General features: G+C 39.5%; 1 protein-coding gene across 1 annotated transcript in view; it reads right to left on the bottom strand.

Annotated features, from left to right (window-relative positions):
• Lama1 (laminin, alpha 1) overlaps nucleotides 1–24,854 on the bottom strand; it is a 132,882-nt gene that overhangs the window by 99,668 nt on the left and 8,360 nt on the right. The window contains exons 2-3 of the mRNA XM_013027136.1: nucleotides 24,235–24,405; nucleotides 23,379–23,491 (exon numbers count right to left, since the gene is read on the bottom strand). Coding sequence (XP_012882590.1) covers nucleotides 23,379–23,491; nucleotides 24,235–24,405 — 284 coding nt within the window. The remainder of the gene's footprint in view (nucleotides 1–23,378; nucleotides 23,492–24,234; nucleotides 24,406–24,854) is intronic.

Below are 24,854 nucleotides of genomic sequence, written 5' to 3' on the forward strand. Positions count from 1 at the left end.
CCAATGTCCTAACTTCTTCCCACTAGCCCCCGCCTATCAGAGGTCTCACTACCTTTCCAATAAGATGATCACAGGCTGTCACAACTTGTGGGTTTGGGGAAAACTTTTCAGATCCAAATTGCAGCAAGCTAGAAACAAAGAAGTCCTTTAATTGCTTTTTATTTAAACTTCATCCAATACACAGGCTGAGCACTTGCCTTGCTGCAGAGACTATAATCCAGCAGTAAATGGAGGGAAGCAACTGTAGTCTCTAGATCATAACGAGAAAGACAGTGGTTTCCCAAACCACTGGATAAAGGCTGGGTATAGCAGAGTAATGCAATCTTACATGGAGAATATGGAGCAGTCAGGGAAGCTTTCTCCCAAAGCATTCATGAAAAGAAGGGAGGACTAATGGGAGAGGCAGAAGACCGCGAAGAGACACCCCAAGGGCACTAGAGTCTCAGAGATACTTACTAAATGGGTCTAAGAATTCACTAAAAGGTCAAAATATGAGTAAGATACAAAGGCTAAGCAGACCTTTCAACTTTGCCCTTTTCCCACTCTCCACTGTAGAAAGGTGGGCCCTCCCTTTCCTAGAAGAGAATCTCCCCAGAATGCCCTCTTTTACTCTCAGTCACAGAGTATTTCTGGCTGAAAACTGGGATTCTTTTCGCTTCCTTTCCTAGGCCACACATGGACCTGTTTTTGCCCCAGGAGAAGAGGCAATGATGCAGAGCATGTGATTTTGCCTTCCTTCCCATTCCTCATGGGAAAATACACTAGCATCACACTTAATGAAAAAGCAAAAGGGTCCCTAGTCATTAACTCACAAACCAACTGGGGACCCCACCCAGCAAGCCTTACAAATCTGGAGTCAGCCAACTCCATGGAACATTAACCCATGAGTTACACATTTACGACTCTCTGAAACAGTAATGATATGTTTTCTTTCCTTTGGTCCCTAGCTGAATCATTGACCAGAAAAATTAGAACGCACCTTTCTGTGAATTTGTAATATGTCATTTTGGATATGGATTGCTAGTCTAGGACCTATTTGAAGATGCTCCTTTTTCTTTTGAAATATCTAACTTTATTGAGCATTTACCATTTGCCAGGCATTAAACTGATAGACAATCATGTGTAAAGCTTTTGATTATTTATAAAAGATGTGGTAGGGATATAAAATGGTGCTGCCACTATGGAAAACAATATTGTCCTAAATGCTTATACAAAATTGCTAGATGATCCATCAATTACACTTACAGGAATATACCCCGAAAAAACAAAAGAAACTCAAATCATTATTTATACACGAACGTTAAAAAGAGCCATAGTCACTCACACTAGCAAAAACAAAAATCCAAAACCCAAATATCTATCAATGGATGACTGGCTAAATCAAAGTTGGGATTCAAACTCAATGAAATGCTACTGAGACATAAAAAAAGTCAAATTATGATGCATGTTATAACATGGACACACCTTGAAGACATTGTACTGTGAAGTAAGCCAGACACAAAAAGACAAATAGAGTATCATTCTACTTACATACGCTACCTAGAGTAGGCAAATAAGACAGAAAGTAGAATAGCTGTTTCCGGGGACTGGGGTGACACAAAAAGGCAGACTTACTTCCACTTTGGGAGGTGGAAACATACTGGGGATGGATGGTAGTCATGATAGCACCACCAAGTGAATATACTTATCTCGTCAGTTTTTATTCAAAATGGTTCAAATGATCAATTTTACACTGTATGAATTTTATAAGACAAACCAAAAAATTAACTAGGGAGAGGAAAGTGAATGATACAAGCTTTTCACAAGAGGCTGAGATATCTGCATGTTAATGAGTAGGAATGGAGTGTGCCGGGCACAGACCAATGCTAAGAAACCAGTGAATACAAAGCTTGGAGGCCAAGCAAATGGCTCAGAAATGTCTGGATCTGGATCTTTCCCATGATCCTGTTTCTGTAGATTCCTTAGTAAACATGATACTTCCCAAAATACAAATTGAGAGCCCCAGACTGTTCCTGTTTCAGTTTACAGAAGCACCAGAGATTATCCAGCTGAAGCATCACAGATCAGACAGTTTTTGCCTTTTGGCTCCATTTCCTGCATAAGAAGCTGATGAGGGTCACCCATAGCCAGCTGGCACAGAATTGGGCATGATGCAGTATGTTAGCCATCTCAGAAAAGCCTTGGTATGTGTCTTGCTTTTGGTATGTCTGTCATATGAAAAAGAAAGGTAAAAGTTTCTGATGTCATGACACCAATTAGGAGGGAAAACAGAAAACTTTAAATTAGGACTAATAGCTATAATGGTTACCTTGTAAGTACTATGGGGAATGAAGTCAGAAACTTTTGAAATTGTACCTGAGCAGTATCTTTACAGTTTAGTTTTAAAAACAAAAACTAAGAACCACTCAGGTTTGATGAAAAAAATAAAAGTTATATGGGGAACTCCTTCTACTTTCTGCCCCATTTTTCTATAAACCTAAAACTTCTCTCAAAAAGAAAATCTATTTTAAAAAAGAAAATCTATTAATTTGTTAAAAAGCAAAACTATTATGCACATAGTCACATAATCACAAACTGATAAAAATGCTTGATCTACCCCAGGCGGAGGCTAAAGCTAATAAATGGCTTGAAGGCTTCACTGAATTTCTCAGGATATCATGGTTTGGACAGCTGTGCCACCCGGCTAATTATTTGCAGGTTTTAATTTGATCTCACAATGTTCCCAGGCTTTATTTCCATCCCTTATCAAGGATGAACTAGAGACCAGAGTAAGTCAGGATTTTCTAACAGATATGCATTACCTAATGTGAGGGACATATTTTGAGAAATGTGTTGTTAGGTGATTTTTCTTTTCATTACAAAAACATCAGCCAGGAGCTAGTGGCTTACGTCTATAATCCAAGCTACTCAGGAGGCTGAGATCTGAGGACTGTAGTTGGAAACCAGCCTATACAGGAAAGTCTGTGAGATTCTCATTGTGAATAAACTGTTAAAAAAAGCCAGAAGTGGTGGCTGTGGCTCAAAGTGGCAGAGCCCTAATCTTGAATAGAAAAGCTCAGGGACAGTGCATAGCTCAACCCCCCTGAGTTCAACCCCCATAACTGAAAAAAAAATCAGCCATAATGTACTTACAACCTCAATGGTGCAGATCACCATACACAAGGCCAGATGATCTAGGCTCCTGATTATAGGCTATTCATCTGCTAACATGTCAATGTAGTGAATGTTGCAGCCAGCTGTCACACAAGTGTGTATTTATTTGTGTGACTACACAGATCTTTGCACAGAAAAAGTAAAGAGCTGGACAATAGTTTTTCAGCCTTGTGATAACGATATGTGACTTTTATCACATATGGGGCTACTTTGGCTAATGTCATCATGTGGCACATGATAGCATCTGTGCACAGATTGCAAAGGGACCACAGGTCTGAGGAGAAGCACTGACATCTACCCTCGTCAGTAGTGAGTTTGTACCTTCATTATCACTTGGGTTGCTTTGCCATGTTATCAGAACTAACAGAATTAAACTGCCACCCTTTTCCAATCCTCCCCCAAACTAGTGAGTGGTAGGTGACTTGTACATCTAAAAGTATTTTTGTTGTGTTGCAAAATAATCTGATTGCTATTGATACAGGTGAAGATAAAATCAAGGCCAACCATTAAGTAAGCACCTACATTCAACCATTTATACAAGTACACAAGGTAATGACTCATTATTAAGAAAAGGAAAAGAAATTCTAATCCCCAGGCTGCTAAGAAGTGTGTAAGACACATTTTCAATCATTTTCAGTGAGCATATAAATGGAATATATATATATATATATTAGTATAATGCTAATGTGGGACCAGAAAGGGTTTCACTGTCACCTTTCCACACGTTTACAGTGTATTTCAATCAATCTCACCCTCTCTTTCACTTTAGCTGCCTCTCTTACCCCTCCCCTGGAACAATATTTTTGAAAAAAAATTAAGGCAAGACAAATGTGATAACTCATACCTATAATCTCAGTTACACAAGAGGTAGAGATAGGGAAGACTGTGTCTCAAAGACAGCCAAGGGAAAAGGGAGACCTAATCTCTACCAATAAAAGTGGACGTGGTAGTGTGCATCTGTCAAGTACCTACATGGAAAGAGAAGAGAAAGATCATAGTCTAGGCCTATCGGGGCAAACATTATTTGAAAAAAGTACCAAGGAGCTTGGCTCAAGTGGTAGAGCTCCTGCTCCATCAAGTAGGAAGCCATGAGTTCAAACTTCAGTAGAGTGCCCTCAAAATAAATAAGGCAATGAGATTGTGCTTGGACAATGTTTATGTTTGGGGCTTTTTTTTTCATCTGCTACTGCTGGTGTGTGTGTGTGTGTGTGTGTGTGTGTGTGTGTGTGTTTCTGGTACCGGAGTTTAAGCTCAGTACCTCACATCTGCTTGGCTTTCCCACTGCAGTGTTCTACCACTGGAGTCTTGCCTCCAGATCTGCATTCACCTGTTACTTTGAAAATAAGAGTCTTTTTCTGCCTAGGCTGGCTTTGAACTTTCATCCTCCAGATCTCAGCCTCCTGATTATAGGCATGAACCACCAGCAGCCACCTAAACATTTGTTTATAACCTAGTAATCTTTTTTCTTAGAATCTACACATGCACAAATCTCATTTATGGCAACCACAAAACCACTCAAATATTTGTCACAGCATGATTTATAATGGCTCCAAACTGGAAACATATTTTAAATGTCCAAAAAATGAAGGCAAATAACATAAAATATTTGGTATCCTGTTAATGAAATATTATTTCATGATTAAAATTATTACAGGTATTTAGCTGCTGGTCATGATAACAGAACGCATACTGCTTGGCCCTTCTCTAGTCACCAACTAGAAAAGGAAGAAAGTAGAGGGAGACTGGTTTTTGTACAGTGGCTCAACAGTGGCTTCGCACAGAGGTTCAGAGGTTGTGCTAGGATTGGGCTTCTTACATCCAGGAAGCACTTTCCTGGCTGGTTTGTCAATATCTTATAAAGTTAAATATACACATTTCCTTTGACCAGAGAAACAAAAACATATACCCAGAAACAGACTTTGTTAAAGAATGTTCACAGCAAGTTCTTCACAATAGACAAAAGCTGGAACCAACCCAGGAAAAGAACAGATAAGCAAATTTCAGCCAAGTCATAAAATGAAGTTGTACTCATAAATGAAAGAAACAAGTCTCTAACACAAAAAGCAATGGATGAGTCACAAGGACATAGTGCTCAGAGAAGAAGTCAGACAACAAACAGGACATGTGCAATAACTCTATTTCTAGGAAGTTAAACAATGGACAAAATTCATGTAAATTGAAAACAATTTAGCCTGGCCACTAGGAAAGAAGAGGTTGGTAAGGAATTGACTCCGGTGAGTGCAGGAGAGCCTCAGGAGGTAATGGGAGTGTTGTATGGATTGATAAGCAAGTGGCTTGCACAATTCCCTCAATGATACTCAAGGTATCTGCATTTCACTATCTGCAAATTAGGGCAGCAGTGGCTGTTGAGCATTGCTGCTCACCTGCCAAGTAGGGAGGCCTGTTACAGACTGAACACATAAAGACTTTTTCCTAGTTTATTCCCTAAACAATACATTATTTAAAAAACAAAGAAAGAAAAACAACTATTTACTGCCAGACACTCATATCACAGCCCACACCTGTAACCTTAGCTACTCACGAGACTGAAACTTGATGATTATAGTTCAAAGCCAATCAGGGAAGACAAATCCATGAGAGTCTTAACTTCAGTTAACCAGCAAAAAGCTGGAAGTGGAGATGTGGCTAAAGTGGTAGAACACCAGCCTTGATTTTTAAAAGAAAGCCACACAGAGCCCTGAGTTCAAGTCTCAGTACCAACACAAAAAATTAGTTAATTTTAAAAGCCAATTTACATAGCATTGACCTTGTGTTAGGTATTTTTATTATTCAGAAATAATTTAAAATATACAAAAGGAAGGTGTAAGTTGAATACAAATACTTTTTATATAAGGGGCTTGGACATCCAGAAAATTTAGTATCTATATCCTGATTTGGGGTGGATGGTTGTGTGTATAATTCAACAGCAGCAAAACATTAAGGACAATGTTTACCTTAATATGGACCATTCCAAGTTAGCTCTGCACACGTGCCAAGCTTTCTCTTCTGCAGGCTATTTCCAAGCTTCCTCTCCTTCAACAAGTCCCTCTGTGAGTAGCGTCCCTGACCGCCAGCTGCTCTTCCTGTGACCTTTCCACATATCCCCAGACACTGCGCAACTTGGTTACCTTGCCCCACAGGACAAAATGCCCAGGCGTGTCTTCAACTAACCATGAAGCAACACTGCCATGATTATTAACATAGCTAAGGAACCAGTCTCATGTGTACCTAAGAATTTAGATACCTGAGCCCCAAATAAGTAGCAAGTCTATGATTTGTTAAAAATATTCACCGCTCTCAGATACAACAGAATGAGGCAAGGTAATCACTGATTATAAACAGCACAGATAATTTAAAAATAAAACATTTCACTGGCACTGATAGTTCACACTTATAATCCTAGCTACTCAGGTGGGTGAGATCTGGGGATCATGGTTTGAAGCCACATAGGCAAAAAGTCCTGCGGACTCTTATCTCCAATTAATCATCAAAAAATCCAGAAGCCTAGCTGCTGCTCAAGTGATTCAGTGCTAGCCTTAAGCAAAAAAGCACATGGACAATGCCCAAGCCATGAGTTCAAGCCCCAGGACCAGCACACACACACACACACACACACACACACACACACAAATTCAATATATATCCTACAAAACTTAAGAAAAGTGAGGGAAGGGTTGAGTTGGGAAAAATGAGTGAACATGTCTGAAAAAGTGACACTGATCAAGATACATTGTATTCATAAACTGCTTTGATGAAAGGTAACTCCTTTGAACAACTACTTAAAGTTAAAAAAATATTATTTAAAAAATCTCTCATCTATATACTTTCTATATTTTAAAACTGTTTCCAGTACCCTTTCATATATTATTTGTACATATGAATAAAATATTTCTGTGTAAAGTTTAGCTAAAGACACAGGAGACACTTTGAAGTACAGCTGAGATATTTCTAAACCACTTTATTAAGTGTGTGTGTGTGTGTGTGTGTGTGTGTGTGTGTGTTTGTGTGTGTTGTGCTGGTTCTGGGGCTTGAACTCAGGCCCTGGGCACTCTTCTTGAGCTTTTATGCTCAAAGTAGCATCCTACCACTTGAACCACAGCACCACTTTGGGCTTTTTTGGTGCTTAATTGGAGATTCAAGAGTCTCATGGACTTTTCTGTCCCCAGGTTGGCTTCAAACTGCAATCCTCAGATCTCAGCCTCCTGCGTAGTGAGAACTGCAAACATAAGTGTCCGGTTGCTTTACGGTTTCTGTCTTCCAGAAACATTATCCTTTATGGTCTTTAGAAGACAGAAACACTGAGTACAAATTAGGCTTAAATATAGATTACAAAAATTAAAAAAAATAGAATGGACTTCCCAACTGCACTGTCAGTCTCAAAGAAATATTTCTTCAGAAAGTAAAACTTACCACCTTTTCATTTTGAACTTAGTCTAGCAGGAAGAAATAATTCCAGGATAGACTTCCCTTCTTTTCATAGACCTACAAGCAGCTCTATTTTGAAACATTCTGGCTCTGGGAAGCATATGGGGACAGAATTTTCCAAAAGATACTTCACTCATTTCCGAGAACCCATCCCAGGGCCCAGCTGGGGCAGGACATGGAGACAAACAGCTGGGGCAGGACTTGGAGACAAACAGAATGGCCACTTCACTGTTTCTCAAAAACAAAAAGGGAAAAGAAGAGGGTTTGGCAAACTCTGTTAAATGACAGAATGTTTATCTTTGTCTGTTAGGCAAACCACCACTGATACACAAAAGATGAAGCTTAAGTCTTGTCAAGAACAAAATTCCACAGATTTTTTTTTTTCCCTTGTGACGGTACTAGAGCTTGAACTCAAAACCTGGGCAAGTCTTTTTGCCTTTTTGCTGGTGCTCTACCACTTGAACAGCACGTCTAGTTGTGGGGTTTGGGGTGGTTAATTGGAGATAAAAGTCTCATGGGCTGAAAGAAATGTAAGTCTCCAGCCCGGGTTGGCTTCAAACCATAATCCTCAGACCTCAGCCTCCTGAATTACAGGCATGAGCCACTGGTCCCTGGTCCACAGAATTCTTGAATACTTGGTTTGATTCCATTCACTTGCATAGCTCACTTGCTACTGGCCTTGCAGGGTTTAAAGAATATCTGTGCCACAGTTGAACTATACAGTGTTTCATTTCAGCTGAAGATGAACTATACAGTGTTTCATTTCAGCTGAAGATGAGGGTATAAGAACCCGGAAAGATATGCAAAACTGAGCAGCTGGAGGCCCCTAGAAAAAGGCCCTTCATACTGATTTCAACGCCTCCACCTAGATGACAGATGTGGCTTGGTCCACCTGTTCTTTCCTTGGCTCTGCCCATCTTAGGGACTTGGAGGACCTGCCAACCATGGGGGAACCAGACTGCGGGACACTGGAGGCCAGGTCTAAAAGGTAAGAATGTTCTTCTTTCTATGGAACACTTGTCCTGAGCCCTGAACTGTGCTCTGAACAATTATCCTAGAGGCTGCCATACTATGAGGAAGCCACATCAGCCCACAAAGAGACCACAAAGAAACATTCAGCGCACAGGAAGACAGACTGGCTACAACCCTTTCCTGCATCCCCAGAGGCCCCTCCCCAGCTGCCTCCCCTCTGGCGCACAGGGTCTGCAGTCTCAGACACATTCAGCCAACCAGACTCTTCTCAAAATCTTGACCATCCTCCCCCCGCCAAGAAATCAGGAAAGGTATAAATTTCATGTTGCTGTTCAAAACCACTGAGGTTTTGGTGGTGATTTTTTTTTTTTGCGCTGCAATAGGTAACCAGAAGAGAAGCTATATATGAAAAAAATAAAACAAGATAGTAAAAAAAAATGAAGATAGCAAATTTCTGAGAACAGTGATTTTACAGGGAACATGATGGAAAATACAAGGACAGAAAGTCAGGAATGACTTCCAGTTAAAATGAAGAACTAAAGATTTCCTCTTGCCTATTTGTTTTACCAAGGAAATTCCCCCAAAATTAACATCTAAAATTAATTAGGGCCAGGATAGAGTAATGAAAATTAAAATAAGATCACACTGATTTAAATAGAAGAATACAGCAGTGATTTCTGCCAGAGGACTTGCAAGAAAGGTCTCTGTTTATCTTCTTTTAATGAAGAACCAAGATTCATTTGTAATTAAGGTCACAAAAGACATAAAATTCAAGTTCTAAAAATCTTCAAAGATGTCTCAGGAATGTGTAGTTTTCCCGCTTTCTTTTTGGCATAGGTAATGTGCTTAACAAGCAAATATACTTACATAATTCTATCATGTACCTCACATAGTTTTGGGAAATTTTTTCATCAATTTGGAGTGAAGAAGAAACCTAACAGACATCTGAATTAATGAGGTTTTACAAAAGCCAGCAAACAAGCAGCTCTTGTCTAAAGGTTTGCACACAACAAAGACCCTTCTGTGACAATGTCCCACAACAAAGTGTCACTTCCTAATTAAACCAACACAGAAAATAAAGCGTGACTCTCCCAGGCAGCTTTATGGTTGATGTAAGAAACATTGCCTTTTGTGTGTGTGCAAAACTAATTTTTATCTTTGCAAGGATGTTTGTTTTTCCTCACAAATCTGATCCTTCCAGTAAAAAAATTTGCCCAGATTTAATCAATTTTGTTAAAGGAAAATACGAAACATCAGTTTATTTCCTCACCCCCCCCACTCTAATTCTGTCAAACACAGCCAAAGTATGACAAGAAAGCTGAGACTCTGTGAGGAAGGATGGTCCCAATGGGTTGCTAGACAGGTAAAAGAGAGCAAGAGAAAGTGGGTAGGATCCAAACATTCTAAAATTAGGGAAACCTTTATTTGAGATGGTGTGATGTTCTGGCTTAAGCACATGGAGCCAAGCGACCCTAGGCAAGACAGTGACCCACCAGTAGCCATTTTTATTGTTATACTAAGATGAGATCAATTGGTGGAGGGGCAGGGGGCGTGTTGCATCTATAGTCCTATCTACTCAGGAAACTGAGATCTGATTATCCCAGTTTGAAGCCAGCCCAGGCAGACGATCAATAGAGACTCTTATCTCCAATTAACCAGAAAACAATAACAACAACTGTAAGTGGAGCTATGCAGCATCAGCTTGAGCACAAAAATCCAAGTGAGAACAATGCCAGGCTCTGAATTCAAGCCATGAAATCACATGACAAGGAAGAAAGTGAACCTACAATAAGCAAACATTCTTTGTTAAAGGGATAATCAAAACAACAGTCACCACAAATTTGTAATATGAGCCTTGAAAAGGGTTTCTACTTATTTGTACTTTATGTGCCTTAAATAGGACACCCTCCTCTTTCTTAAGTTAAAAACTTGTTATTCTTCATAACGAATAGAACAATTAAAATGTCAGCCCCATGAATCATTATGCAAATGATGGAAATCATATAGAAGACTATTAATGTAGCTTTGAAAATTACTAACAATGACAGTTATATTGGGAAATAGTCATGGTGAAGTTTAAAATGAAACGTTAGGATTTGAATACACATATCACACAATCTAGCTACAGGTCAAAGAAGGCAGAGCTGAGGCTCTTGACCAAAGGAGTCCTAATCTTTTTTTTTTTTTCTGTTGGTCATGGGGCTTGAATTCCGGGTCTGAACCCTGTCCCTTAGCTCTTCAGCTCAAGACTAGCGCTCTTGACCACTTGAGCCACTGCGCTACTTCTGATTTTCTGAATGGTTTATTGGAGATAAGATTCTCACGGCCCGGGCTGGCTTTGAACCGAGATCCTCAGATCTGGGCCTCCTGAGTAGCTAGGCATGAACCCAGCACCCAGCTAGGAGTCTTACTCTTGACTTACACTCTCCAAGTCTCATTTTTCTTATCTGTCAAAGGGGATAATATAACATAACATAACATAACATAAGCTAGCTCATAAGGAGACCAGAAGGATTCAGTCACACATTCCAGATTAAGTGTGTATACAACACATAATCTGGCTGAGAGTATGTAACAAAAAATAGCATTATTAATGCTATACTAATAGTATGTAATGAATAAGGCATGATTAAATGGTACTGCCTGCAAAAGACTAAAAGTCTTTTGGAGGCATGGCTCAACCAGTAGAGCATCTGCCTAGGAAATAGGGGGCCCTGAATTCAAACCCCAGTATTTCTCTCCCTCCCTTAAAAAAACTGAAAATAAAGATGAAAAAGTATTACTAGTGGATGTTGCCTTGTGAAAGGAATGTGAGATTTTTTGCCTCTTTATGATTATCTATACTTTGATTGTTCTGTGATGATAGAATCCTATATTACTTTTCTAATCAGAAAAATATGTATTGGTATAAATTTATTATCTAAAAGAAAATCTATGTGATTGCTCGTCTTATTTAATCCTATTGTTCAATCTAATTACATTATGTTAAAATCATGGACCAAGTGTGGTGGTGAAAGCCTATGACTCTAGCACTTCGAAGGCTGAACTCTTGGATCAAGGAGAAAAATGAGGGAAGGGGTAACAAGTTTGACAAGAAATATGTAACTGTGGGGCCGGGAAGATGGCTCAGTGGTAGAGCGCTTGCCTTGCATGCATGAGGCCCTGGGCTCAATTCCTCAGCATCACATGAACAAAAAGAAAAAATCCGGAAGTAGCACTGTGGCTCAAGTGGTAGAGCGCTAGCCTTGAGCTGAAGAGCTGAGGAACAGCGCCCAGGCCCAGAGTTCAAGCCCCACGATCGGACCCAAAAAAAAAAAAGAAATATGTAACTGTAACCCCTCTATATATCACCTTGACAATAAAAAAAAGAGTTCAAGGCCAGTTTAGATTACATAGAAGACGACCCTGTAATCCTAGATACTTGGGAGTCCAAGACACAGTTTAACTGAGGATCAATCACAATCCGAGGTCATCACAGGCAAAAATGGTCATGAGATCCCTTTTCAGCCTATAGCTAGGTACACTGGTGTGTGCCTGTCATCACAACTTCATAGAAGGCAAGACTGGATCAAAGTTTCAGGCCAGCCCAGAGCAGAAATGTCAACAATAATCCATCTCAACAAAAGAAGCTGAGTATGGTGCAGCACACCTATGATCCCAGCTTTGATGAGGAGCCAAAAATAAGCAAATCACAGTCCAGCTGTGATTTGCTCACACCTGTAATCCTAGCTACTCAGAAGGCTGGGATCTGAGGATCACGGTTCAAAGCCAGCCCAGGCAGGAAAATCTATAAGATTCCTATCTCAAAAAAAAAAAAAACCTCTTATCTCAAAAAAATAGAAAGCCAGAAGTGGCATATGGTAGATTGCTCACCTGAGCAAAAGAAGCTCAGGTACAGCTCCCAAGGCCAGAGTTCAAATCCAGGAACATTAACAACAACAACAAAAAAGTACAGAAAAGCATTGAAAATATCACTCAGTGATACAGACCCTACCCTACAAGTGCAAAGCCCTGAGTGCAAATCCTAGTATTTCAAAAAAGGAAAAAAAAAAAAAAGCTGGGCGCCTAGCTACTTAGGAGGCTAAGAACTGAAGATGAAGGTTCAAAGCCAGCCCAGACAGGCTGTGAGACTCTTATCTCCAAAAAAACCACTCAGAAAACCAGAAGTGGCGCAGTGGCTCAAGTGGTAGAGCGCTAATCTTGAGCTGAAGAGCTGAGAACAGTGCCCAGGCCCAGAATTCATGCCCTGTGACTGCCAAAAAAACCCAAAGTTTTTTTTCTAATGAGAAACATTTACCTTGGTCATAGCTAAAGAACTTTGGGAATAGGAATTTGTGGATTAGAAACAGGAGGGAAAGAAAAGTCAAGTTTATTGAGTGAGAGGAATTTGTTTGGTGTTCCATATTATCTTGTTGTTGTTGTTGTTTTGGAGGTAGGATCTTGCTATGTAGCCCAGATTAACCTTGAACCCTCAGCCTTGCTGCCTCATCTTCCCAGAGCGCTGGGATCACAGGCATGAATTACCATGCGTGGCTCTATATCATCATTCATTTTTTATTAGCATGTTCATTATACAAAGGCATTTTATTGTGCTTCTGCCATACATGTATATAAATGTAATTTGATCAAATTCACTTTCTTTATTCTTTCATATCTCCTTTTTATATAATTTTAATAAGAAATCAATGTGTATATAAAGTAGTTAAAGCTATCACATTCTACTTGGTAAATTGCACTAACATGTATTATGATGCCCGTCTTTATGAAACTCTACCATTACACACAAGCATGACAGTAAGTAGATACAAGGAATGTAAACAGAACCACCTTCCTCTATTTCTATCCTTAGCATGCATTAAAGTCATGTCCTAAGCCTCTCAGCAGAGATCAAAGGACATCCAGTATAAGGATGTATTAAAAGGCAAGACATGAGTTTGCCAGAATTCTCCAATTGCATTTTCATTCCAAAGTTAATAAAAGTTTGATATGAACATATTCTGGATCTGATGGACAACCATAACCATCAAATATTATCACAGGATATCAAGGACAGTTTTTATGTCATTACACTGGGACAACTGATCACCTACTGAGAAGACACTGCTTGTGTGCCCTGCAAGGAACTGCCAACCCACCTGTCTGGCGTCTGCTTTATGTGGCTGGGACTGAGACTCTACAGTAAGAAACTGAGGGATTACAGGAAGAGGCTAGAGGCTGAAAGAAGGAGGCTTAGGGAAAGCAGTCAGGCCCTGTGTTCAAGCTCTACAAATGACAAAGCAAAACAAACAAACAAATAACAACCACAAAAACCATGTAATGTAGCATTTGCCACTTTGGTCACTTTACCATTCAATTCAATGACATGAATTAAATTCATGTTGTTGTGCTTTCATTCCCATCCAATCCAGATTGGAAGTCTCATTACACCCTAGCTCCCCATCACCAGCCCTCTGGTTTCTGAAAACCACCTAGTATTTTCTATCTTTAAGAGTTAGGCTACTCTGGCCACATGCAGAAAACTAAAAGTGGACCCTAGCCTGTCACCATGCACTAACATAAACTCAAAATGGATTAAAGACCTTAACATCAAACCTGAAACTTTGAAACTACTGCAGGTCAGAATAGGAGAGACACTTGAACTTAAAGGCACAGGCAGGAACTTCCTAAACAGAATCCCAAACAGAACTTCCTAAACAGAATCAACAAATGGGACTACATTAAAATAAAAAGTTTCTGCACAGCTAAAGACATAGCTACCAAACCAGAAAGACAGACAACTAATTGGGAAAAAATATTTACCAGCAATATATCAGACAAGGGCCTAATATCCATTATATATAGGGAACTCAGGAAACTAATCCCTCCCAAATCTAACAAGCCAATCGAGGGAGCTAAAGAGAGACTTCCCAGAAGAAGAGATAAAAATGGCAAACTGACACATGAGGAAATGTTCATCTTCCCTGGTTGTAAAGGAAAAGCAAATAAAAACAACCCTGAGATCCCACCTTCCCCCAGTCAGAATGGCCCATATCCTGAATTCAACCAACAACAAACACTGGTGGGGATGTGGAGAAAAAGGAACCCTACTGCACTGCTAGTGGGAATGTACACTAATACAAACACTTTCGAAAGCAATCTGGAGGTACCTCAGAAAGCTAAATATTGACCTCTCCTATAACCCAGCCATACCACCCCTAGGCATCTATCCTGAACAACAGGATCCAGGATACAAGGACACATGCACCTCTATGTTCATTGCAGCACTGTTCACAATAGCCAAGATATGGAAACAACCCAGATGCCCCACTACAGATGAATGCATCCAAAAATTGTGGTACCTATATACAATGGAATATTATGCAGCCATTAGAAAGGACAAAATAATGGCATTTGCAAGAAAATGTATGGAACTAGAGCAAAACAATTTGAGCGAGGTAAGCCAAGAGCAGAGAGACAAATGACACATGGTCACCCTGATATGTGGATGCTAAAGCCAAAATACAAGGAGATATGACAAAGTAAACAGGACTCTAGAAACAAAGGACTTCCAGTACTTTTGTGATATCATTGCTAAGTGACTCCATATTCTTGACCACATATATGGTATGTGTGTGTGTATTTATATATATATACATATGTGTATATATATATATATATATATATATATATATATATATATATATAACATCCTTTGGGAAGGTAGGAGGAGGACACAGAATCAAGAGGGAAATGGGAAAACATACAACAGAGGGGCCCATCAGCTGCACTGGACATTGGAGGAAAATTAACTAAGCAACTCAAAGACAATGATGGGAGGGAGGGAATGAGAGGGAAAGAGGGAACAGCTTATACTAAGCAAAAGGAAAGAAAGGTACATATCATCTGATGTGGAAGAAATAGTTGTATTGTCAAAGCTCAAAGAATTCACAAATTTTATAGACCATGATAATGACAATTTGCCTTGAGAAGGTTAAAATGTGTTTGTGACTTTAACCAAGTATCACTATTCCACAATACTGTGAAATATGTGAAATTTATGTAATCACCTAATCTCAATTAAAAAATATTTAAAAAAAAAAGAGTCCGGCCACTCCAGGGACTAATAAATGGAGCTATATGTGCATCTTCTTCTGTATCTGACTGTTTTTTATGTGACACACTATTTTCAAAGTAGTGTCAAAATTCATTCCTTAGAAATTCTTACAAAGACCAGGTTCTAGAGATTCATACCTGTAATCCTAGCTATTCTGGAGGCTGAGATCTTACAATTACCATTCAAAGCTAGCCCAGACAGGGATTCTAATCTCTAATTAACTACCAAAAACCCCGAAGTAGAGCTGTGGCTCAAGTAGTAGAGCACTACTAGATTCGAACAAAAAAAGCTCAGAGACAGAGCCCAGGCCCTGAGTTCAAGCCCCAGGATTGGCACAAAAGGAAACAAAAACAAAACAAAAAGTTTTGTTTGTATATGCCTATTTTGTGCTTCCATTCATCAGCTGCTGAGCTATTTCCACTTTCTTGCTATTGTGAGTAACATACACTGCTGTGAATGTTAGTATTCAAGTATTTGCTTGAGACATTAAGTATTTGCATATCTACCTAGGGATGGAATTAATTGCTGTGTTACAAGATTCTTTTTTTCAAAATTATCTTTGTTAGCATATATTAATTTCACAAAGTGAGGGATTTATTGTGGCATTTCCACATGTATATAATGTGGCTTGTTCACATTCCTCTATCCTTCTGTATTCTCCCTCCACGCCATTTAACTCTTACAAATTTTTAAATGTTTCATTATGACCTTTTCATACATGCACACAATGTCAATCATTTTCTTCCCCCACTCTTTTTGTCCCCCTCCCTCCTTTCCCTCCCAGTACTCTCTCTTCTATATCAGTGTCCTCTTTTCTTTTTTGTTCCAGTCTTACGGCTTGAACTCAGGGCCTGAATGTTGTCCCTGGGCTTTTTGTTTTCAAGGCTATAGCACTCTACCACTTGAGCTACAGCTCTATTTCTGGCTCTTTCTGGTAGTTAATTGGAGAAAAGAGACTCACAGATTTTCCTGCCTGACCTATCTTCAAACAGTGATCCTCAGAGCTCAGTCTTTTGACTAGCTAGGATTACAGGCATGAGCCACCAGCGCCCAACAAAATCCTTATTTAGAACTATATTCCACATATGAGAGAAAACATGTGGCATTGTGTAAGTCTGGCTTATTTCACTTAACATGATGATCTCCAGTTCCATTTTTCTGCAAAGGACCTAATTTCATTATTCTTTATGACTGAATAATACCCCATTGTGTGTGTGTGTATCTCCAAGGCTGATTCCATACCTTGCCTATTGTGAATAGTGCTGCCGTAAATATGTACAGGTGTACATGTGTCTCTTGTCTCTTGTATTCAGACTTACATTCTTTCAGGTATATACACAAGATGGTATAGCAGGCTCAGTCATATGGAAATTCTGTATTAAATTTTAGAAGAACCATCATAACTTTTTCTATAGTAGCTGCTCCATTTTATATCCCCACCATTGACATATCATAAATTCATCTACATTTTTGCCAACAATTCCTTCCTTCCTTCCTTCCTTCCTTCCTTCCTTCCTTCCTTCCTTCCTTCCTTCCTTCCTCCCTTCCTTCCTCCCTTCCTTCCCTCCTTCCTTTCTACCCTGGAACAGTACCAGAGATTGAACACAGGGCTTTACATTACTCAGCTTGCTTGCTTAAGACAAACTCTTAATACTTGAGCCACATGTATAGCCTCACTTTTTGCTGGTTATTTTGGAGGAGTCACTTGGGCTTTTCTGCCACAACTGATTTCAAAGTGTGATCCTCCAGATCTCAGCCTTCTGGGTAGGCAGGATTATTGGTATGTGCCATTGGCATCCAGCTTGCAGTAATATCTTATTATGTTTTGATTTTCATTTCCCTAGTGGTTAACTATGTTGAACATCTTTCTATCTACTAGTATGTTAACTTTTAATTTCTTTCTCAAACTGGTAATATTTCCATCTTTCTACGAAGAAACACTACCAGAGGGAATACATTTTAATCAGGGCTTGAAACAATCTTGATAATGAAATTCAAGATCCATTACATGTTTGTTTTCACAGAAGGATTTCTTTTCAGTGTTAAGGTGCCAAGAAGATCACAGACTCAGTGCAGAGCTAACTAATAGGCTCTGTAGCCGTGGGCATTTTATACAGTTTTAGTAATGCAAACCTCACCACAAATGTCAGCTGTACACTTGTGGCATTTTACTCCATTTTATTTATTTTTTATTTATTTATTTTGTCAGTCATGGGGCTGTCCCTGCTCTTCAGCTCAAGGCAAGTGCTCTACCACTTGAGCCATAGCACCACTTTCAGTTTTCTAGTGGTTTATTAGAGATAAGAGATTCATGGACTTTCCTGCCTGGGCTGGCTTTGAACCATGATCCTCAGATCTCAGCCTTCTGTGTAGCTAGGATTACAGGTGTGAGCCATTGGCGCCCAGCTACTCCATTTTATTTTTCTTATAACAAAGCTACCAGACACATTCAACTCTCATGTTTGTTTGTTTGTTTTTGTTGTTTTTATGTAGCCTAGGCCGTTCTTGACCCCATGATCCTCTTGCCTCAGCCTCCTAAGATTATAGGTATGCCTTACCATGCCTGGTTCTTATGAACTAAATATATTATGGATTACGATATCATAGAATGAATGAAAAAATAAATAGCAGAATTATTTATAAGAAGTAAAGAAATTAATCTAATCTTGTCTTCTATTATATTACTAAAGCAAATACTATTTAAATCTTATTGTAAACCATATGACATTTGTAAACTCTTTGTTATCCTTATCTTCCAGATAACCAATCATTATACAAAGACTCTGCAAATGGTGTAATTTCAACAGCTGTCATCAACTAGGGAATCAAGAATGAGATGAATATTTTTAGTATTTGACAACCCAAAACAAAGCTAACCTGATCATAAGATCTCAAGAGCTGTCTTATTTACTAAGCTACATGAACACATTTAGCTATAATTCTGTTTTAGAAATCTATACTTTAGATGCTAATTTTTATAGCACAGAAACAAAGGAGTCAAAAGAATCATTTGTTCATTGACTTCTCTAAACCAGGCTGTGAGTTAACAAGAGGAGGAAGAAGAAAGAAAATTAAACTTAGAAAAATAAGCATTGGCAGTCAGATACAGTGACTCACACCTGTAATCCCAGCTACTCAGTAGGCAGAGATATAGGGAGAATTGTATTTTAAGGCTAGCTTGGGAAAAAGTTCTTTGAGACTCCATTATCAACACAGAAACTGGGTGTGATGGCACATACTATGGTCCCAAATGTGTAGCGGATTATAGATAGGTGGATTTTAATTCAAAGCTGCCCTGGGGAGGGTGGGGGGAGTGGAGGAAACCCTACCTGGAAATAAAAATAAGTAAGGCAAAAAGTAAGTAAAAGGGCTGAAAACATGGCTCAAGTAGTAGAGAGCCCATCAGAAAAGCATAAGGCCTAAATTCAAACCCCATCACTGCTGGAAGGAAGGAAGGAAGGAAGCAAGGAAGCAAGGAAGCAAGGAAGCAAGGAAGCAAGGAAGGAAGGAAGGAAGGAAGGAAGGAAGGAAGGAAGGAAGGAAGGACAGGATTGCTTGATCTACACTGATTATTCATTCCATGCTTGAACTGTGTCAATGTCTAGGGGCTAATAGCATGCAAGAGAGAGCAAGATATACCTCAGGAAACATTAACCAGGAAAGAAAAGGGAAGAGATAGAAGAAAGGAAGAAAGAGAAAAGCCCTCATGGAGGATATAACCTACAAATTAACAAGTAGCTGTCTGATAGCTGTTTGGAGAAGGAAATGCAAAAATTTTGGTACTAGAAAACATCACAAGAAGGAATAGCCAAGCTGGAGATACGCATACTGGCCAGATCTAAGAAACAGCAGAATGTAGGAGTAACAGAGAGATAGCTGTAGGAGATCACATGTCATCGGGAAACAGGCTACAGATTCAGCAGCCTTGTTCCTGGATGGCTCACCCAGAGGCGGCCAGGCTTAGTGAAGTATGAGGACCACCCAAGATGCCTTCTTGCAAAAAGCTATGTAATGAAATTTAATCCAATGTCTAAGCTGAGTTCAGCTGATTAAAACAAAACAAAACAAAACAAAAACCAGTGTGAAGACATTCAGGAACAAATAAAATGGTAAACTATCCAGCAAACACAGTATGTGGTATGCTCTTCAAGCAAATAGCATGAACTATACAAAGATCCAATATCATTTTTTAAAGTGGAAGACACTTCAGATCAGTGCAGGTACAAAATCTGAATGATGAAACCATTATTAAGAATTCCTGTTGGGTACCAGTGGTTCATGCCTATAATCCTAGCTGCTCATGAGGCTGAGATCTGAAGAAGCCAGTCTAGGCAGAAAAGGCTATAAGACTCATTTCTAATAAACCACCAAAAAGCTTGAAGTAGAGGTGTGGCTCAAGTGATAGAGCACTAGCTGTGAGCAAAAAAGTTCAGAGACAGCATCCAGACCCTAAGTTCAAACCCCAGTATTTACACACACACACACAAATGTTCTGTTAATTTTGTTAAGGGGCTAATAGCATGTATCTATTCAGAACAAACATATTTATTTGAATCTATAAACAGAATTGTTGATGAAATATCCTAATGATTGCAATTCACCTAAAACAAACATGGTAGGTTTTTCCCAGTTGTATATGTGCATACTTGTTTTAATGAGCTTTCTATGTATAAAATCATTCACAATAAAAAGGCTCGATAAAATCCAAAGAGTTTGTCTATATGATGCATTGGTTTAAACTAAAAGCATAGATGATTTTTTCTACCCTATTTATATAAGGCCAAGTGGGACACATAAGCATCTTATACGCTTCTTGAAGCTGCCCACATCCATCTATCTGTATTAAGTATGGCCCTGGAATAGTATTATAAATATCCAAATGGCCCTTCGCAGAGAAAAGGTTCCTCCCTCCACTGGAAACTAAAGAAATACCTGAGCACTATTGCTCTAATGAATTATCTCCTTAGAAACCTATCCCCAAACACTAGAGATTAACTAGATTTCCATAACTATACATATTTGCTTGGTTTTGAAATAGGCCCTTCAAATCTAAAAGAGTTGCTCCCTACTGGAATTCCATGCAAACTGAAGCAAAATGGGTTCCTTCAGGGTGAAGTAAAGCAGAATTAATGTCAGGACAAAGGACATTCCAGCGCGGCTCTGAGGTCTGTATGTAAAATACCCAATTATTTTTTTCTTTCAAATAGTAGGTTATGCTCTTTATTATTTTACTTATTTTATTTATTTTTATTGCAAATGATGTACAGAGAGGTTATTGCTACAGAAAGATGAAATGCTTCATGACTTTGTGTGCTATTCTTGCACAGAGGCTCTCTATTGTTCCCATTTCAGTATATTGTGCAGTATACTGTTGAGTATAGTTTTAATTTGTCCAAATGGTAGCTTTCCATCTTTGTGACAAAATACTTGAGGCAATCAGTCTATAGGCGGGAGGGATTTGAATTGGCTCATAGATTTGGAGGTTCTAGTCCATCTGGCTCATTGCTTTTGTGTCTCTGTCAGGTAGTACATAGTGGCAGGAGTGTGAAATAGAGGAAGCACAACATAGAATGAGAGACAAGAAGGGACTACATTACCCATATCTCCTTTCATGACACATACCCAATGACCTAGCATATTCTTGCTAGGCCCCACCTTTTAAAGTTCCACCACCTTCCAACAGTGTCAACCTGCAGACAAAATCTTTAACACATGCACCTTTGAAGGACACTTGTCCAACCCTAGTATTCCTAACAGTCATATTCCCAATAATGAACATGATTATATTTTTCCCTTAGAAAAAGGAACGTAAACTGTGGAGGTGATGGCAGAACCCTTCTTAACACTAAGATAAAAACAAAGGCCACCATGTAAGTTAGAATGTGTTTGTGACTTTAACTAAGCATAACTATCCCACAATACTGTGAAATTTGGAAAATTATGTAATCACTTAATCACAATAAAGGATTTGAAGAAACAAAAAACAAAAACACAAAGGCTAGTGCCAGGCACTGGTGGCTCACACCTGTAATCCTAGCTACTCAGGAGGCTGAGATCTGAGTACTACAGTTCAAAGCCAGCCTGAGCGGGAAAGTCTATGAGACTTTGATCTCCAATTAACCACCAGAAAATTGGCAGTGGCACTATAGCTCAAGTGGTAGAGTACTTGCCTTGAGCTGATGAGCTCATGGACAGTGCCGAAGCCCCAGTTCAAGCCCCATGTCCACAAGAAAGAAAGAAAGAAAGAGAGAAAGAAAGAGAGAAAGAAAGAGAGAAAGAAAGAGAGAAAGAAAGAGAGAAAGAAAGAGAGAAAGAAAGAGAGAAAGAGAGGAAGGAAGGGAGGAAGGAAGGGAGGGAGAAAGAGAGAAAGAGAGAGAAGAAAGAAAGAGAGAAAGAAAGAGAGAAAGAAAGAGAGAAAGAAAGAGAGAAAGAAAGAGAGAAAGAAAGAGAGAAAGAAAGAGAGAAAGAGAAGAAGAAAGAGAGGAAGAAAGAGAGGAAGAAAGAGAGGGAGGAAGGAAGGGAGGAAGGAAGGGAGGGAGAAAGAGAGAAAGAGAGAGAAGAAAGAAAGAAAGAAAGAAAGAAAGAAAGAAAGAAAGAAAGAAAGAAAGAAAGAAAGAAAGAAAGAAAGAAAGAAAGGACAGACAGACAAAGGCAAGAACAACAAAAGGGACTCTTTTCTCCTTTCCCTTAGGAGGATTTGAAAGCAGTAAGGTGTTTCCTCAAGTCTTATGGATGAAAGGTTCCTCAAGTCTTATGGATGAAAGCTGTGGAAAATGGTATTGACTACCATTAACCTGTGAACATGGAATTGGATAATGTATTGTGAACTTCAAATCTGATACTTTATTTATTGTAATTATTAGAGACTAAATGTTACATGAATATCCACAGTAACAACTTGTCTTCTACTTGGGATCTTGAACATTTTTAAGCCATCTCTTGCTCAAAAGAATTCCAATTATTTGCTACCAAACCTCCATAATTCATACACACACACACACACACACACACACACACATATTGGCCAGTGGTGTTGCTTGAACTCTTGGGCTGGAGCGCTGTCCCAGAGCTCTTCAGCTCAAGGCAAGCACTCTACCACTTGAGCTACAGCACCACTTCCAGTTTTCTGCACATACCTCCACCGTCTGTCTCTTTAAACTGATATAAAGACTTACATGAAATCTGTGAGTTCCAACACAAAAGCAATTGAAATTAATTGCATTTTATGCAATAACTGTTCTAGAGAAAGTGTGACCAGGGTCTGTTCTACCTGGCCTTTCCTACCTCACACTAAAGGGTTCACTCATGTTAGTCCTTAACAATTCCAGTTTACATATGACCATGACAGACAACATTGGACAGGGTAAGCTATGGTGTGTGTCCCAGACTTGGTCACGCCTTATGTGATAAGCTTGCATGATGATAATAGCAAGACAGTGAGTCTGACTGGTGAGACTGCATTCCTTCTGCTCACATTCCCTCTCCAGTGCACCTGTGTCTCCCCGCCAACCCCAGGGCATCTAGCACACACCCAAGCATAGTTTCCTGAGCTATGAGTGAGCCTGCTGTAAAGAACATCACCACAGGGAAGGAACTCCACTGGTCTCTTCAAAGACACTAGGGAAGGAGTGTGACTGCTTTGGTAGATCACTTACCACACTTGGGAGGACACAGTTCCCAGGAGCTTGGGTCAGCAGCCCACAGAACCCCTTCCAGACATGGTGGCCTGACCTACCTGTCGTAAGTCCAGAGTGATGGTAACCCAGTGGTATTCTCTCCCATTTTGAATACTGGGACTTTGCCACCAGTTATTGGTGCCATCTATTGCATGTGCTATTGGGTGGCTTTCTGTTAAAAGAAAATAACACATGATTTCCTCTCAGTTTAGCCTTAAATTCTTGAACTTCTAAACACATTGCAAATGAATAGCGGTCAAAGGTAAACACAAAGTTCATGGCTTCCTGTTGAAAGTCTTCAGTTACTTTAGAAAGTATAAATTCCCATGGAGGGGGTGGTCTGTGGGCACAGCTCAGAGGTATAGAATAGGTATGAGATCCTGGGTTCCATCCCCTTCATCCATCAATCCAATCATACACACAAATAAGTAGCTAGATTGATGACAGATGAATAGACATGGGAGCTATGTATGGAGGTAGAGAGACAGACAGATAGGCATGAGAAACAGATATATGATAGAGAGAAAGAAAGAAATGAAAGACAGAAAAAGACACAAAGGAAGAGAGGGAGGGAGGGACAGATGGAGAGAGGGAGGGAGAGAAAGATGATAGGTAAATAGATTTTATATCAAGAGATTATAGAGAGAGACAGACAGACAGATAGAGGAGTGACTGAAGGAGAGGTAGACAAGTCAGTAGATAAAAAGGTGATACAGATAGATAAATAGATAGATAGATACATACATACATACATACATACATACATACATAAATACATGATAGATAGATAGATAGATAGATAGATAGATAGATAGATAGATAGATAGATAGATAGATAGATAGATAGGATAGACAAATAGATACCTATCCAGATACAGTAAAACAAAGAATCCCCTGTTGCTTCTTTGCACTTGCCTCTGGGGTTGGTGCTGTTGCTGTCACAGACCCGGCACTGGGCATTCCGCACTGGCCGGCCAGGCACGTGCTCCACAAGTTTGCAGTACATCTCAGGCCCTTTCTCCCCACAGGTGGCATTGGCACTGATGTGAGCATTGCTGGCCAGATTGAGAATGGCAGGAAACAGACCTGAAAGTCAAAATTCTCCAGATCAGCTGAACCATCCATTTTAGAGGAGAATCAAGAGAAGATTGTAAACACAGGAGCTCAGGGAAGCCTTCCACTAAGGCAGTATCCACAGAATGTAATCAGATTTCATGAAAATGAGACTCTGAGACAAGCAAAATGGCTATCAAAACATAAAACAAACCTCAAAACTCTACCGTTGGTGGGGACTGAGAACAACAGACACAGGAAGCTTCGGGGATTACTATATAATTTGATATGTTTGCCTTTCCCGAGCACATGTAGTCATGAAAAAAAAATACAGAATGAATGCAACTAAGTTTTGCAGATTTAGATATTTGCCATCCGTAACTATTTTTTAATTGTGAAAATACTGCACAGAGGGGTTACAATTACATGGGCAAGATAATGAGTACATTTCTTATCAAGCATTGTAGCCTCCTCCTTTGTTT

This window comes from Dipodomys ordii, unplaced genomic scaffold, assembly GCF_000151885.1.
Source record: "Dipodomys ordii isolate 6190 unplaced genomic scaffold, Dord_2.0 Scaffold100, whole genome shotgun sequence".
NCBI lineage: Eukaryota > Metazoa > Chordata > Mammalia > Rodentia > Heteromyidae > Dipodomys > Dipodomys ordii.